General features: G+C 30.2%; 2 protein-coding genes and 1 long non-coding RNA gene across 3 annotated transcripts in view; 1 reads left to right on the top strand and 2 right to left on the bottom strand.

The window, feature by feature from the left end:
- The window catches only part of LOC135131039 (major facilitator superfamily domain-containing protein 1-like), a 92,618-nt gene extending 77,440 nt beyond the window's left edge, over nt 1-15,178 (top strand). The window contains exons 4-9 of the mRNA XM_064058559.1: nt 13,654-13,867; nt 13,917-14,014; nt 14,121-14,233; nt 14,283-14,385; nt 14,439-14,562; nt 14,625-15,178. Coding sequence (XP_063914629.1) covers nt 13,654-13,867; nt 13,917-14,014; nt 14,121-14,233; nt 14,283-14,385; nt 14,439-14,562; nt 14,625-14,675 — 703 coding nt within the window. The 3' untranslated portion in view covers nt 14,676-15,178. The remainder of the gene's footprint in view (nt 1-13,653; nt 13,868-13,916; nt 14,015-14,120; nt 14,234-14,282; nt 14,386-14,438; nt 14,563-14,624) is intronic.
- Nucleotides 172-7,382, bottom strand: LOC135130739 (sterol O-acyltransferase 1-like). Its single transcript, XM_064058159.1, has 6 exons — nt 6,809-7,382; nt 1,696-1,805; nt 1,467-1,639; nt 1,275-1,417; nt 1,075-1,211; nt 172-1,026 (listed from the first exon to the last, which is right to left on the bottom strand). The coding sequence occupies exons 1-6, from the start codon at nt 7,380-7,382 to the stop codon at nt 172-174; spliced, it is 1,992 nt and encodes a 663-aa protein (XP_063914229.1).
- On the bottom strand, nt 7,473-8,053 carry LOC135131117 (uncharacterized). Its single transcript, XR_010280873.1, has 3 exons — nt 7,821-8,053; nt 7,627-7,769; nt 7,473-7,576 (listed from the first exon to the last, which is right to left on the bottom strand). It is a non-coding gene; the product is annotated as an uncharacterized LOC135131117 (long non-coding RNA).
- Nucleotides 15,179-16,547: the final 1,369 nt, after the last annotated feature.

The following is a 16,547-nucleotide window of genomic DNA, read 5'->3' as shown; positions in this document are numbered from 1 at the left end:
TTTTTAGTTGATTGAACTGGTCTCTGCGCTCTAGAATATGAAAAAAGCTACAGTTTGATGTATGATACATCTATATTAATATCATTTTTTTATACAAAAAACCAAAAAAATGTTATACCTCGTCTAGCGTGTTAAAGTTCGTTATTTATTCAACAACCGGTTTAAAGTCCTTCAATTAAATTTAAGTAAACAGTCACAGGTCACAATTCTGGGGACAAGAATTTCGAAAAATGTGGGATTGGTTAAAGGGTATTTTGTCAATGCGTAATATTCTAAACCATACAGAGTGAGAACAAGAGACCCCCAGATGAAAACACAGCACATGACGAACACGTTAGAGAACATATTTTTTCCAAAGTTACACCAAAACGATAAGAAAAAGCCAAATAGAGTAATCAACACTAGAAGAGGAGATGATCTATGAAAACAACAGAACATAGCGTAGTCGTGTGCAACAGACGACACTAACAAAACCCCAAACATAGCTACTGACGTGCTGTCATAGATGTGCTGCTTGAAATCCCGGTACACGTAGTAGTAGAACCAATCTCGTACGAGTAAGTTCCATTTTGCCAACCATGTGACGAAACTGTGTGCGTTCCACCAGTCCGAGTAGAATAACCTGTCCCCGAAACGAGTGATTTCGGCGAATAAATTTTGCACAGAGTGTAAAATCAGTACGAAGTTTCCTAAAATTACCAAGACACCATACGGTACGACTTCTGCAATGGTCATCACCAATTCGCTTAAGGTATATTTCTGAACGAGCCTTTCTGGGGACGGGTAGGCGGCTTCTAGAACAAAGCTGTATGTAAATAACACACTCGTGCACTCAAGGAAACATCGGCAGACAAATTTCCAGTTAATCTTGTTCGTTCGTGGGTAGTTGTCTCTGTAGATGAGAGTAGGTGCAAAAACGAAGTAAAAGAAGTCGGAAAATTTTACAATAGGAGAAGTTTCCAAGGGTTGTAGTACTGCAGGAGCTTTGTTGCGTACGAACGAGTGTACTTTCATTAAAAGCCGGACCTGGAAATCGTACACGTGTAGGAATACATTTAAAGCAGGTGTACTTACAGATTCTAGGGTTACTAAAGCTGCACACGGTGGATTAAATCCGAAGTACTCCGTTGCAGTACTTGTCAGTTTTAAAACGTAAAAATAGTACGATAGCAAGCAGGTTGTCCAAAACCAGTCCCACATTTTACGCACCCCTGACAAATTATATACTATATATTTGTAATGAAGTCACCTTGGAACGGATTAAGCATACTTACTACTTGTAAAAATCCTGAACTTGGCCCAAATTTGGAAACAGAAGAAAGTTCCACAAGTCGATCCCAAGCAACATAACCAAACTAATACAGCTTTGTCGAATTTAGCGAACCCGATTGTTATCGTGTCCAATCCTAATTTGACGCTACAACATTTTTTTTATTTTGTTTTCTGAGGTTCAAAATTGGTTTTACCTTCCTTTCTTCACATATTGAATGGCCGCGTTTTGAACACACAGTAAGGTGAAAACGATAACGTAAACGTTGTAAACGTAGCGAGTCTGAGGGTTTTCGACGATGTCGGTCAGTAGCGAATTTCTAAGAACAAATTTCTTTTCGTGCGTTTTATTGTACATTTTGGCGACAAACTGTGGAGATAAAAACTTCTTAGAAAAAACTTTCGTGTTAAATTTGCTAAACTTACCTGAAAAATTAAGTTGGTTTGCAACAGAGTTACTAACGACGACTTTTCTTGACCTGTGTTACGGACTTTATACAACACGTTGTTTATTTTATCGTTTTCAGCGTATGATTCTTTTACATGGAAACAGTTTTAAGTAGCACTTAAAGTTGTGAAACGATTACTCGCAGAGATACTGCAAAAATAAAGAATAATAGTCTGTCTGTCTGTCGTCAATTTTTACAGCGATTTCGTAAACGAAGAGTTCGTGTATTCTGTAACCGCTTCTAAGCAAGAATATCTGGCCAAATACGAGAGAAATCTCGTGGAAAACCTTCAGTATCTGAACTTGTTGATGATCATTTTTATATAATCTTTTATAGAAACCCTGTATTAGGCAGATAATCTCCGAAAATGACGTCATCTCAAAATATTCTATATTAAAATCATTTAGTCCATTCACAGATACTATCAGAACTAGAAATTTGTTGCTAACAACAGTGACAATTTTTTAATAAAAATTCCATGCAAAAGCAAAACATTGAAAAATTGGAAAATCGAAAATTTAAACATTCCGAAAATTGAAAAAAAATTCAAAAGTTAAAATTTCGAAAAGTTGAAAATTGAGAAATCGAAGCATAAAACAGTTAATAAAATTGAAAAATCACAAAATTGAACAAAGTATCCACAAATTAGGAAATTAAAAAATTGAGAAACCGAAAAGTGAAAATTCAACAACGTCAAAATTTGAAATATTAAAAATTATAACCAAAATAAAAAAAAAAAGATAAATCGAGAGATTGAACAATCAAAACAACGACACATCCGAATCTCGATAAATCGAGGTCCCAAAAAAATTGAAAAATCGAAAATTAAAAATTCGGAAAATTGAAAAATTAAAATATAGAACTGGAAAGTCGAGAAATCGAAAAATCTAGAAATATCAAAATTGAAAAATTGAAAAATCCAAAGTTTAAAAAACGAAAAACTGAAAATCGAAAAATCCAGAAGTCGAAGAATCAAAATACTGGAAACTTTGGAAACTGAAAAAAATATCCAAAAATTGAGCAATTAAAAAATTGGAAAATTGAGATATAGAAGAACTGAAAACTCGAGAAATCGAAAAACCTATAATTTTAAAAATCGGGAAGTTAAAATATGGAAAAATTGAAAATTGAGAAATGGAAGCATAAAACAGTTTTAAAATGTAAAAAATTGAAAAATCTGAAGTTTAAAAAACGGAAAATTGAAAATCCAAAAAGTAAAAAGTCGAGAAATCGAAAAATCCAGAACTTGATAAGTCGAAATACTAAAAAATCCCAACACTCAAATATCGAGAAATTGAAAAATAGAAGAAAAAAAAAATTGAAAAATCACAAAATTGAACGAAGTATTCAAAAATTAGGAAATAAAAAAATTGAGAAACCGAAAAGTCGAACAATCGCAAACTTAAAAAATCGAAAAATTGAAAAATCAAAAACCTGAAAAATGAAAAATTGACGAAGTGAAGAACTGAAAGGTCGAAACTTTAGGAAGTGGAGAAATGAGAAAATAAAAAAATTGATTAATTGAGAAATCCGAAAACTCAAAATTCAGAAACGTCAAAATTTGAAAAATTAAAAAATATTGAAGGACTGAAAAATCGAAAATTTAGAACATTGAAAAATTAAAATATCGTAAAATTGAAAAATGGAGTAATCCAAACATCAAAAAATCAAAAAAATAAAAATTCGAAAATCTAAAATTTATCGAGAAATCTAAACTTGAATATTTAAAAAAATAGAAAAATGAAAAATCGGATAATTCAAAAATCGAAACATAGTAAAATTCAAAAACTGATACATCGAGAAATCAAAAAATCAAAAGACCGAAAAATCGAAGAGTCGAAAAGTTGAGAAGTCGAAAAATCGAAAAATTGAGAAACCGAAATCGAAAAGTTAAAAATGCAAAAATCGATAGATTATCCGAACGAAACATCCGAATCTCGATAAATCGAGATCTCAAAAAGTTGAAAAATTCGGAAAATTGAAAAATTAAATATAGAACTGGAAGGTCGAGATATCGAAAAATCTAGAAATTTAAAAATTTAAAAATTAAAAGATGGAAAAGTTGAAAAGTTGAGAAATCGAAAAATCCAGAACTTGGTAAGACGAAATACTAAAAAATCCCAAAACTCAAATATCGAAAAATTGAAAAATTGACGAGTCAAAAAATTGAAAAATCACGAAATTGAACGAAGTATCCAAAAATTAGAAATAAAAGAATTGAGAAACCGAAAAGTCAAAAAAGCAAAGTCAAACAATCGCAAACTTAAAAAATCGAAAATTTGAAAAATCAAAAACCTGAAAAATCGAAAAATTGAAGAACTGAAGAACTAAAAGGTCGAAACTTTGGGAAGTGGAGAAATGGGAAAATAAAAAAGTAGATTAATTGAGCAATCCGAAAACTGCAAATTCAGAAACGTCAAAATTTGAAAAATTATAAAAATATTGAAGAACTGAAAAATCGAAAATTTAGAACATTGAAAAATTAAAATATCGTAAAGTTGAAAAATGGAGTAATCCAAACATCAAAAAATAAAAAAAAATCGAAAATCTAAAATTTAAAAATCGAAAAACTGAAAAATCAACGAATTGAGAGATCGAAACTGGAATATTTAAAAAATTGGAAAATTGAACTCAGAAATCGAAACATCGAAAAATTGAAACATGGCAAAATTCAAAAACTGAGACATCGAAAAATCGAAGGGTCGAAAGATTGAAAAGTTAAGAAGTCGAAAAATCGAAAAGTTAAAATGGAAAAATTGATGAATCGAGAGATTGAATAATCAAAACAACGAAACATCCGAAGAATCCAGAAGTTGAAGAATCAAAATATTGAAGAATCTCAAAAAAATTGAGGGATTAAAAAATTGGAAAATTGGGAAATCGAAAAACCAATAAAGCGAAGTCGAAAAATCGAAGAATTGAAGAACAGAAAAATCGAAACTTGAAGAAGTCCAGAAGTGGGAAAATCAAAAATAGATTAATTGAGAAATCGGCAAACTGAAAATTTAGCAACGTCAAAATTTGAAAAATTGAAAAATAGAAATACTGAAAAATCAAAAAATGGAGAAATCTAAAATTTAAAACATTGAACAATTAAAACGTCGCAAAATTGAAGAATTGAGAAATACAAACGTCAAAAAATAAAATTCGAATATTTAAAAATCGAAAAATTTTAAAAAAGAGAAACTGGAAAATAGAAAATTTAAAAATTCGAAAGACTGAACTATAGAAGAACTGAAATCGAAATGTTGAAACAAGGAAAAGTTGAAAAATTGAAACATCGAAGTATAAAACAGTCGAAAAATTGAGAAATCAAAAAAAATCCAACAATCGAAAAATCGCAAAACCGAAATACTGAAAAATCTCATAACTGAAAGAAATATCCAAAACATTGAGGAATTAAAAAATTGGAAAATTGAGAAATCGAAAAACTACGTAAAAAAGCAAAGTTGAAAAATCGTAAGCTTAAAAAATCGAAAAATTGAAGAACTGAAAAATCTAAACTTTAGGAAGTGGAAAAATGGAAAAATAAAAAAAAAATACTTCAGAAATCGGAAAACTGAAAATTTAGAAACGTGAAAATTTGAAAAATTGAAAAATCGTATCCTTGAAACTTCGGAAGATTGAGAATTTGAAAAAGCCTAAAATTGAAATATTGAAAAATTGGGACATCTAAAGTCGAAAAATCGAGAAATCAAGAAACGTATTTATAAATGGCAAGTTCAGGACATGCTACTTTTTAACATTTAAATAACATTATAAATTGGAAAAATGTTGATTTTTTTCCAAAAATCTTGATGTCTAAGATGAAACTTAACACGGTTGCATAAACCGTAAACGGAGGATATAAAATTTAAATTACATCTACTATTTAAACTTTGGAGGTGGCAGTGGTGGATTATGGGTGATTAAAGTATGATACGTTAATGAATTCAGAGAAACGAACTCTACAAGAACACTAAAAAATATGTAAAATTTGTAAATTAATTTACTACAAAAATAAAAACATTATTTTGATTTTTTTGTTGTAAACATGTTTTTGTATTTGCTGATAAGTACAACATCTCGTAATTAATTTTATTTTTTGTTCTGACTACACCTCTAAACATGATTTTTGTTTTAAGAGTACATTGATTGGAGGTAATTGGTGTTGTCACTTACTATTTCCATTAAAATGTTGCGTATGTTAATACTAGTCAAGGTAAAGAAAATGTCAGCCAATCGTTTGTGGAAAACGTTTTTAAAAAAGGAGAAACTGCTACCAGAAGATAATCCTGACAGAATTTTGTGAAAGCTTCATGAGACATTGTGACCACAACCCCAATTCTTTAAATGATAGAGATAATCCACAAAATTTAGATCGCAGGATAAATGTGAGGTTTTTGGATAATAAATTTGATGGAAGGTGGATTGGAAGGCGTGAACCAATAGATTGACCACCTAGGTCTCCGGATCTAACACCCCCTTGATTTTTTTTATGGGGTCATTTGAAAAGTCGTCCTTACGCGAACATAGTCGATAATTTAGACGACTTGAAAGCACAAATTCGTCATGAAATGACTCGTATAAGTCCGCAGAGTATTATAAATTTTTACTCCAACTTATCATGTTTATTTTTTTGTTATTAATTTTCTCAGTTTCTCAGAAAAACACGCTTTATCAAATAATACAGTCGAAATTATACCTTCTTATTTAAAAAATTATTGATGACGTATAACTTGTACAAACTTTTGAGTATCTGTAGTCAAAAATTTGTTGAACTGTATAGAAATCAAAATCAACAAGGAGAATTATTTATTAAATATTTTTAGTTCTTTTTGTTCACTTCCACATCTAAACTATCTACCATTTTAATACACAATCGCATGTTATAAATCTAGGAACAACTAAGTCTAGAAGTGTTGGGTCTGTTAAAGGGCTTTGCGAGCGAGCATACCACTCGAGAGTATAGAATACAAACCCGACGCTCACCATTAAAACTCCTAAAAACCAGTAAAGAACATTAAAAAACGTGGTTTTAGGAAACTCGTAGAACGACAAAGGAAACACCACAGCCATAAAATCAAGAAACATCAACGGAAAAAACGCACCAACACAACAATATATAATCCATTCGTGTACAGCAAAAGACACCAAAAACACAGTCAATTTTGCCAGAAAACCATCGTCACAAATGTGTTCCTTGAAATCACGATAAACGTAATAATACAGCCAATCCTGCACGATCTTGTTCCATTTTACCAACCAACCGTGCAAACTATATTCGTTCCACCAATCTAGGTAGAATAAACGGTCTCCGAACTGGAGAATCTCGGCAAACAAATTTTGTACCGAGTGTAAAACCAGCAAGAACATAGCCATCACACCCATTGCTGCATATATTGGATCGACTGCGATCTCGTACAGTATCTCGGATACAGTATACTTTTGTGCCCATCTTTCTGGAGATGGAAAACAGTTCACGACGCAGAAAGTCAGTGCGAAAAAACTGGCAATGCATTCGAGAAGACACTGAATGACAAATTTCCAGTTGATGGTGTTCGTTCGAGGGTAGGCGTCTCTGTAGATGAGGGTAGGAGCGAACAGGAAGTATAGATATTTAGAAAAAGACAAACCAAAGGGTCCTTCCGAGGTCTTGGTTCGCACGAACGCATGTACTTTCATTAAAAATCTTACCTAAAAATTGATATTTTAGCGCAGCTTTTTTAAATATGCACTTACGTGTTCAACAGTAATAAAACTTATACAAGGCGTATTGAAGTCAAAATAAAATACTGCATCAGTGAGTAACTTGCAAGTGTAAAAATAATACACAACCAGACATGTTAATCCAAAGCAGTCCAAAATCGTGGTGGTTTCTTGAAGCAACGTGTTAGTTTAAAATATGACCACAGCTTAACTCACCAACCTTTGACAAACTCTCTAAGATTTGACCATATTTTAAAGAAGAGAAATGAGGCACAAGCTGACCCAAAAGAACACAACCAAACGAAGACAGCTTTATCGAAATGGACGAAGCCTGTTGTTATTACATCCAATCCGAAAGTTACTCTAACACAAATTAAATTTATTTTCACTGTTGTTTTTATTCATTATTATTACCTTCCTCTTGTGACGTATTCTTTTCCTAGTGTTTGGAAAAATAGACACGTAAAGGAGATGATAATCACATTGTAGACACTAAAAGTTTGAGAATTGGCGAAGTTGTCGGTCAGTACAGAATTTCGAATAGTAAATTTTTTTCCCATTGTGGTTGAAAGTTTTAAAGTAAGCTGAAAATTCAGTCAGTTTCTTGGAACTGCTTCCAGCTGAATAACTCGTAACCCCTTTTTGATTCATTTCGAAGGTTTTCTTTGTTTTAGCAATATTTACAAGCAATAATTAACGTGGTAGTAATTATCTATCGTATTTTTATTTTTTTCGTGTTTTTATTTCTAAGAATACAAATCGAAGTAAATTATCATGTTCCTACATGCAATCGCAGTGTTTGCATTGCGGAAAATAATCATGACTAAGAATATAGTGTAGTCTGTCCATCTGCTTGTCTGTCTGTGTCAATTTTTCTACGTATATTAGGACTATCGTCTAGATGGTAGATGATTAGCCTTATTATTATTATTATTATTATTATTATTAGTATGGTAAAATGAACCAAAATTTGGGTAATCATTCCAATCACCAATTGAAACGGCAAAACCGAATCCTTCGAAATATTGCAAACATTTTAAGGTTACCGTAATCATGGTAAATCGTTAATCAAAATTTATTCATTTATCCCCCCCAAAAAATTGATGGCGTCATCAAAAAAATTAATTATTGAGGCAATTTATTGTATTAATTAAATCAAGAGTTCCCTTCATTTTTTCAATGTCTTCGGATTTTATAATTATCCGATTTACCGATTTTTTGAATTTTCATTTTTTCGATTTTGCAGTTTCTCAATTTTTAATCTTTTTATTTTTCAAGTTTTTGATTTCCAATTTTAGTTTTTTCAAAGTTTTCACTTTATACTTCATTTTAATTTTTAATCTTTTGATTTTTCAATTTTTCAAGTTTTTGGTTTCCAATTTTAGGTTTTTCAAAGTTTTCACTTTATACTTCGTTTTCGATTTTTCAGTTTTACAGTTTTGCAATGTTTCCATTTTTTTATTCGTAAAGTTGAAAAATCGAAAAACGAAAAATTGAAAAATTGCAAAATTTATCGAAAATTTGTAAAGCGAAGAACTGAAAAACAAAAAATTGAAACATTGAAAAACTCAAAATCGAGAAACATAAAAATCTAAAAAAATTAATGAATTGAAAAACTGGAAAATCGAAAAAATAGATGTATAGAAATTAAAAAATCGAATGAATGAAAATTAAAAAATCGAATGAATGAAAATACAATCGTAGAATCCAAAAAATTGGTCTAAAGAGTTTAGACAGTACTTCCCTCGCTGTCGGAAACTTGACGACTGCATGCCTATTGTGTTTTTTTTCTCATTACATTTTTGTAGTGGGAATTTAAAAAAAAAATGCGATGACGTCATCAACATTTTTGCAAGGACACGTATATCATTTGGGATAGATGTAGTGTAATACTAAGAATAAAATTATTATATTCTCAAATTTTCGAGAAAATGAATTGGGTCGTTTTGAATATTGATTTGTAATAATCAATAAAATAACGAAACAATTTACTCACGTATACGTATCAGAGGCAACTGAAAATCGTGTATGTATAAACATTCTTAATTTAAGATGACAGGCGTAACAGCATACGCGAGAGCCAAACAGAGAAACTGTAAACAAAACGACCATCGGTTTTATTGCTTCGACTTCCGCTTATTATATAAAACATTGGGTTTTATTTAAATTCTTGACGGTGAAATTCACAATTGGTTGATTATAAACATGTCTATTTCACATTCGCGGAACCAAGTGAGCGCATAAAACAAATGCAGGTCTGTAATGTTAAAGTCGATGTAAATAAGCGTGCTACCCTTATGTTTCAACCGAGTTTTTCCTTTAACAAATTTTGTGTCTACCAAATTGGGTTGGTTGGGGTGTAATACTAATAATAAGTGTTGCCTTTAATTTAATCAATAAAATAAATTGACTTCATTAATTTTTTTGAACCACCTCTTAAGAAAATCTAAAAAATATGAATGGAATGATAAATCACAAGTACAAATTCATCATATTTTTTGCATTTTAGATAGGATTTATTCAGCAAAATTTAAGGGTGACGTCATCAATTTTTTTAGGAGGGATGAACAAATACATTTTGAACAAAAGTTTACCATGCTTATAATAACTTTAAAATATTCCCAAGATTTCAAAGCATTCGGTTTTGTAATTCCTGATTAAATCGATAAAATAAATTCACGCCTTCATTAATTTTTTTGAGTCACCCTGCATATGCAAATCCAAAAATATGAATGGAATGATAAATCACAAGTACAGACTCATCATATTTTGTACATTTTAGATACGATTTATTCGGCAAACTTTTGAGCTGACGTCATCAGTTTTTTGTAGAAGATAACCAAATATATTTTGACTAAAAATTTATTATGCCCTTTATAACCTTAAAACATCTGCAAGATTTCAAAGCATTCGGTTTTGTAGTTCCTGATTAAATCAATAAAATAAATTTACGCATTCATTAATTTTTTTGAGTCACCCTGTATATGCAAATCGAAAAAATTTGAATGGAATGATAAATCACAAGAAGAGACTCACCATATTTTGTACATTTTAGACAGGATTTATTCAGCAAAATTTTGTGGTGACGTCATAAATTTTTTAGGGAGGACGACCAAATACATTTTGATCAAAAATTTACCATGCTTATGATAATTTTAAAATATCTTCATGATTTCGAAGCATTCGGTTTTGTAGTTCCTGAGTAAATCAGTAAAATAAATTTACGCTTTCATTTATTTTTTTGAATCACCCTGTATATGCAAATCCAAAAAATATGAATGGAGTGATAGATCACAAGTACAGACTGATCATATTTTGTACATTTTAGATATGATTTATTCGGCAAATTTTCGAGCTGACGTCATCAAGTTTTTGGAGGGGATAAGCAAATATATTTTGACTAAACATTTATTATGCTCTTTATAACCTTAACACATGTGCAAGATGTCAGAGCATTCCGTTTTGTAGTTCCTGATTAAATCAATAAAATATATTTACGCATTCATTAATTTTTTTGAGTCACTCTGTATATGCAAATCCAAAAAATATGAATGGAGTGATAAATGACAAGTACAGGCTCATCATATTTTGTACATTTTAGATATGATTTATTCGGCAAATTTTCGAGCTGACGTCATCAAGTTTTTGGAGGGGATAAGCAAATATATTTTGACTAAACATTTATTATGCTCTTTATGACCTTAAAACATCTGCAAGATTTCAGAGCATTCGGTTTTGTAGTTCCTGATTAAATCAATAAAATATATTTACGCATTCATTAATTTTTTTGAGTCACTCTGTATATGCAAATCCAAAAAATATGAATGGAGTGATAGATCACAAGTACAGACTCATCATATTTTGTACATTTTAGATATGATTTATTCCACAAACTTTTGAGCTGACGTCATCAAGTTTTTGGAGGGGATAAGCAAATATTTTTTGACTAAAGATTTATGATGCTCTTTATAGCCTTAAAACATCTGCAACATTTCAAAGCATTCTGGTTAGCAGATTAAAAATTAAATTTCAAAATGTTGTTTTATAATTTTGATTTTTTTTCCAAAAATCTGGACGTTTCGAGTGAAAAGTCGATTCAGAGTTGTAAACTACATGTGTAGGACTATGTTATTTTATACAATTGAAAACCCATTTACTATGTACAATTTTGAAGTGACGTCATCGCATTAGTGGTGGGGATGATTAGACAAATTTTGGTTAGCGTTTTACCATCTACATGATATTCTTAATATAAGTACAAAATTTCACAACAATCGGTCGAGTACTTTCGGAGATTATCTGTCTAATAAAAATCCGGGACGGCAGACGGACAGACGGACGGACAGACAGACGGAAATGGGAGACCTATTTCTTCGTCTTCTAGGGGTCATGAAAGATCGAGAAAACGTAAAAGTAGAGAGTCGGCCGACGGACTCGATTACAATACTTCCTTTGCTTACGCTCGGGAAGTAAAAATGAAGAATTTTAAAAATTATTATTAGATATTTAAAAACTAGAAAAATTCCAATTGAAGAAAGAAGAATCATAAAATGAAAACATTGAAAAATTGAAAAAAAAATAAAAATTAAAAATTGGTAAATCAAACAATTACAAAATCGAAATAGTGAAAATGTGAAAATTGCAAATCATAGATCTGAAGAAACGAAAAATCTAAACATTGAAAAACTAAAAATCGAATAAATTAATGAATCGAAAAATTGGAAAAAAGAAAAACCGCGGCAGCGAAAAATTGGAAAACCCAAAAATTGAAAAATCGAAGAACTGTCATTGAAAAGTCAAAAAATTGAAAAATTAGATTTCGAAAAATTGAAAAATTAAAAATCGAAAAAACAAAGAAGTTTTAAAATCCAACAATTGAAAAATGAAAAAAATCTAAAATCGTAAAATTGAAAAAGTTACAAATTTTAAAAATTATTTATTAGATATTTAAACAATGGAAAAATTGCAAATCAAAATTTGAATAATCCAAAAACGGAAAAATTTCCCATTGAAAAAGAAGACTCTCAAAATGAAAACATTGAAAAACTGAAAAAAAAAATTAAAATTAAAAATTAGTAAATCAAAAAATTGCGAAATCGAAATAGTGAAAATGTGAAAATTGCAAATCGAAAATTTGAAGAAACGAAAAATTTAAACATTGAAAAACTAAAAATCGAAATTAATGAATCGAAAAATTGGAAAGAAGAAAAACCGCGAAAGTGAAAAATTGGAAAACCCAAAAATTGTAACATCAAAAAAATTATAGAATCGTCGAAATTCTAAAGTCGAAAAACGTTAACACTGAAAAATCGAAAAACTGAAATATTAAATGTCGAGAAATTGAAAAAATAAAAATTGAAAAATAGAAACATTCTAAAATCGTAAAATTGTAAAAGTTAAAATTTTTAAAAATCATCGTATTTAAAATGAAAGCTAGAAAAATTGCAAATATAAAGATTGAAGAGACGAAAAATTAAAAAATCTAAACGTTGAAAACCGAAAAATTGCAAAACAAAGAAATGAAAGTTCCAAAAGTTAAAAATTTCTCATTTAAAAAAAAAAGAAAAATTATAACATCAGAACATTGAAAAACTGAAAAATAAGGAAAAAATCGAATTGAAAAATTAAGAATTGAACAATTGCAAACTCAAAAAAATTAATGAATCGAAAAATTGGAAAGAAGAAAAACCGCGAAAACGAAAAATGTGAAAATCCAAATATTGTAAAATCGAAAAACTGTCATTGAAAAGTCAAAAAATTGAAAAATTAGATTTCGAGAAATTGAAAAATTAAAAATCGAAAAAACAAAGAAGTTTTAACATCCAATAATCGAAAAATTCTAAAATCGCAAAATTGAAAAAGTTAAAATGTTTAAAAATTATAATTAGATATTTAAAAATTGGAAAATTGCAAGTCAAAAATTGAATAATCCAAAAATGGAAAATTTTCACATTGAAAAAGAAGACTCATAAAATGAAAACATTGAAAAGACTTGAAAACTTCAAGTGAAAAAAGCTGCGGGAGTCTTATTTACGCCACTGCTTTTTAATTTATAGATGTTAGCAGAAATCAAAAATCGCAAAAAAAAATATTTTTTTTCAAACCCGGATTTGTTGTGTTGCACTTCAGGGACGCGGAAAGTTCTGTTGAAATAATTCGAACTTTATTTTAACCTTAGTTTCATCGTTTGTTTTGCAACGAACAACGTAGAATTCAAAATTTTAAATAATCGTGTTGTTTATTACAGAGGCTTCTTCACCACCAAATTCCACATGACCAACCAGGAAGCGAACAATATCAACAGTCTCGTGTACTTAATATCAGGAATCGCGTCACCCGTCTTGGGACTCGTCATCGACAAAGTGGGCAAAAACATATCGTGGATCATTTTGGCAATTTCCGCTACCATCTGCTCACACTCGCTGCTGGCATTCACTACAGTCACTCCTTATGTCGCTATGGTAACTTAAGTACGAATCATACAGCGTTGGTACTAAAATTTAAGCGTAGGTTTCCATGGGACTTGCGTACGCATGCTTGGCCAGCAGCCTGTGGCCTTTAGTGTCGCTCATCATTCCAGAATACCAACTGGGAACAGCTTATGGAGTGTAAGTTACGGGTTCATATTTTAAGAAGCACCAACTGAGTCCGAGTTTCCTCTAAAAGTTAAATCTTCCATTTACTTCACTTTGATCTGATAATTTCGGTTTTTAGTTGTCAAGCTGTCCAAAATCTCGGTTTGGCGGTATTTACAATAGTGGCTGGCGATATCGTAGAGAAATACGGCTACACGTGGCTGGAAATCTTCTTCTTGAGCAGTCTAACAGGTAATCCTTAGTATTCTCTCTTCAACCGATGCCAAATTTTCGTTTTTAGTCGCCTTAGTAGCCACTTTCGTCTTATGGTTCACCGACACGTGGCAACGCGGCATGTTGAACATGACTCCAGGTTCCAGACTTCTCCACCAGGAGGCTCTTCGGTGAGTTTCACCCCCCGACTGAATTTTCGTGAAACTTTTGTTCGTTTTTTTAGTAGTGCCGAAGAAGAAGAAAATCAGAAACTCCTAGCTGCCGAAGCCGGAACGAGCAACGACGGTTTTCAACCGAGTTCAGATTTCGAGATCCGGAATAGGTACCTGTCGAGGATCGGGGCACCTGTAAGTGACAGTATTGAAGATTAGGAGGTAGGTCGTGAATTTGTCAATGTTTTTTGTTTCAGTTACCTGATCATTATTGCATTCAAAAAAAAGGACTCACTTATCTGAGATGAGTTGAAAGAACACTTAACGAAAGATGTGATATAAAAAGACTAAGTAGATAGGTTTGTACTGAATACAAAAAATGATTGGCGATTTTGTTAATTATAGGAGATTTTATGATAATGTGATATATCTTAAGCATCTAGATGTAGTAGGCGTAAAGACGTTGGTAACATTGTGTTTATCTCAGATTGAGTATTTTTGTACTGTTGGTGTAATTAAAAGTAACTAGTAATGTTAGTTCCTATGTACATATATAAATCTGTGATCAATAGAATATGAAATGATACAAACATAACCTCACTTGTCGCCTTGTACAATACATTTCATTTCATTAAATTCCAAGTGATTTTGTTACCAATGTTTTACGTTATTTCTTTATGACACTATATTGTTAAGTTTTTAAGGAATTTAGTTAGCAGAAATTGAAAAATGCCGACGTGTGCTGTTCATGTTCTATTATTTATTTGGTCGTTATAACAATTGTACGTTACAGAATAAATTTTTTAAGTACCACGTTCGTTGTATGTTCTTGAGTGTCCTTTCTGTGTTAATTATTGTGGTCGTAATAAAATCTTTAAATACACAGATTTTAGTTGGGTTAAAAAGTTAAAATTTAAAAAATTGGAAAATTGAAAAATCGAAAAATAGAAAATTTGGAAAAAAGAAAAATTAAAATATACAAGAACTGAAAACTCGAAAAATTCAGAAATCGAAATATATATAAAACAGTCGAAAATTGAAAAATAAAGTTTGAAAAACGAAAAACTGAAAATCCAAAAATCGAACAATTGAAGAACTGAAAAATCGAAACTGCGAATTCTAGAAACAGGAAAATAAAAAAAAATACATTAATTGAAAAATCGGAAAACTGAAAATTTAGCAACGTCAAAATTTGAAAAATTGGAAAATAGAAATACTGAAGAACTGGAAAATCAAAAAATCTAAAATTTAAAACTTTGAACAACTGAAATATCGCAAAATTGAAAAATGGAGAAATCCAAACATCAAAGAATCAAAAAAGAAAAATTCGAAAATCTAAAACTGAATAATGGAAAAACTGAAAAATCGACAAATCGAAACATCGAAAAATTGGAAAATCGAAAAACCGAGAAGTCCAAAAATCGAGAAATAGAAAAATTGAAAAATTTTTAAAAAGAAAAATCGAAAAAATTGAAAAAAAAAAATGAGAAATCGAAGTATAAAACTGTCGAAAATTTGAAAAATCTAAAGTTTAACGAAAAATTGAAAATCCAATAAGTAAAAAAGGGGTGGAAACCCAAAAACTGCAAACTGAAAATTTTAAAAATTGGAGAATCGACGAATTGGAATCGATTGGCCTGAAAATTTGAGAAATTGAATAAACGAAAAATTAGAAAATTGAAAGAAACAACAAAAATTAAGGAAATGAAAAAACAAAAAATTGTGACAAAATCGAGAAAATCGGGGAGTTGAAAAATTGAGTGGCCGAAAAATTGAAAAAGGGCACAATTAAAAATCGAGAATGTGAAAAATGGAAAAATGAAAAATTCTAATATTGAAAAATTGGAAAATTTGGAAGTCAACAAATTGTAAAATTGAACAATGAAAAATAAAGAAACGAAAAAGTATAATAAAAATTTGAAAAATGTAAAAAGTGAAAACTAAACTTAAAAATTTGAAGAAAAATTGAAAAAAACCTGAAAATTTGAAAAATTGAATAAACGAAAAATGGTAAAATCGAAAAACTGAAAATTAAAATTTCGAGAAAATGAAAAATAGAAATCGGAAACAAAAAATTGGAAAAGGGAAAAATTAAAAATTGAGAAAATGAAAAATTGAAAAATGAAAAACTGTAATATTGAAAAATTGCCAAATTGGAAAACTGATGCAAGCCGAAAAAT

The sequence above is a fragment of the Zophobas morio genome, unplaced genomic scaffold (genome assembly GCF_036711695.1).
Source record: "Zophobas morio isolate AGI-343-1 ecotype UQ-CSIRO unplaced genomic scaffold, CSIRO_AGI_Zmor_V1 ptg000018l, whole genome shotgun sequence".
NCBI classification, from domain to species: domain Eukaryota; kingdom Metazoa; phylum Arthropoda; class Insecta; order Coleoptera; family Tenebrionidae; genus Zophobas; species Zophobas morio.
Note: the sequence above shows the minus strand (reverse complement) of the source record. Positions and strands in the feature narration are given on the sequence as shown.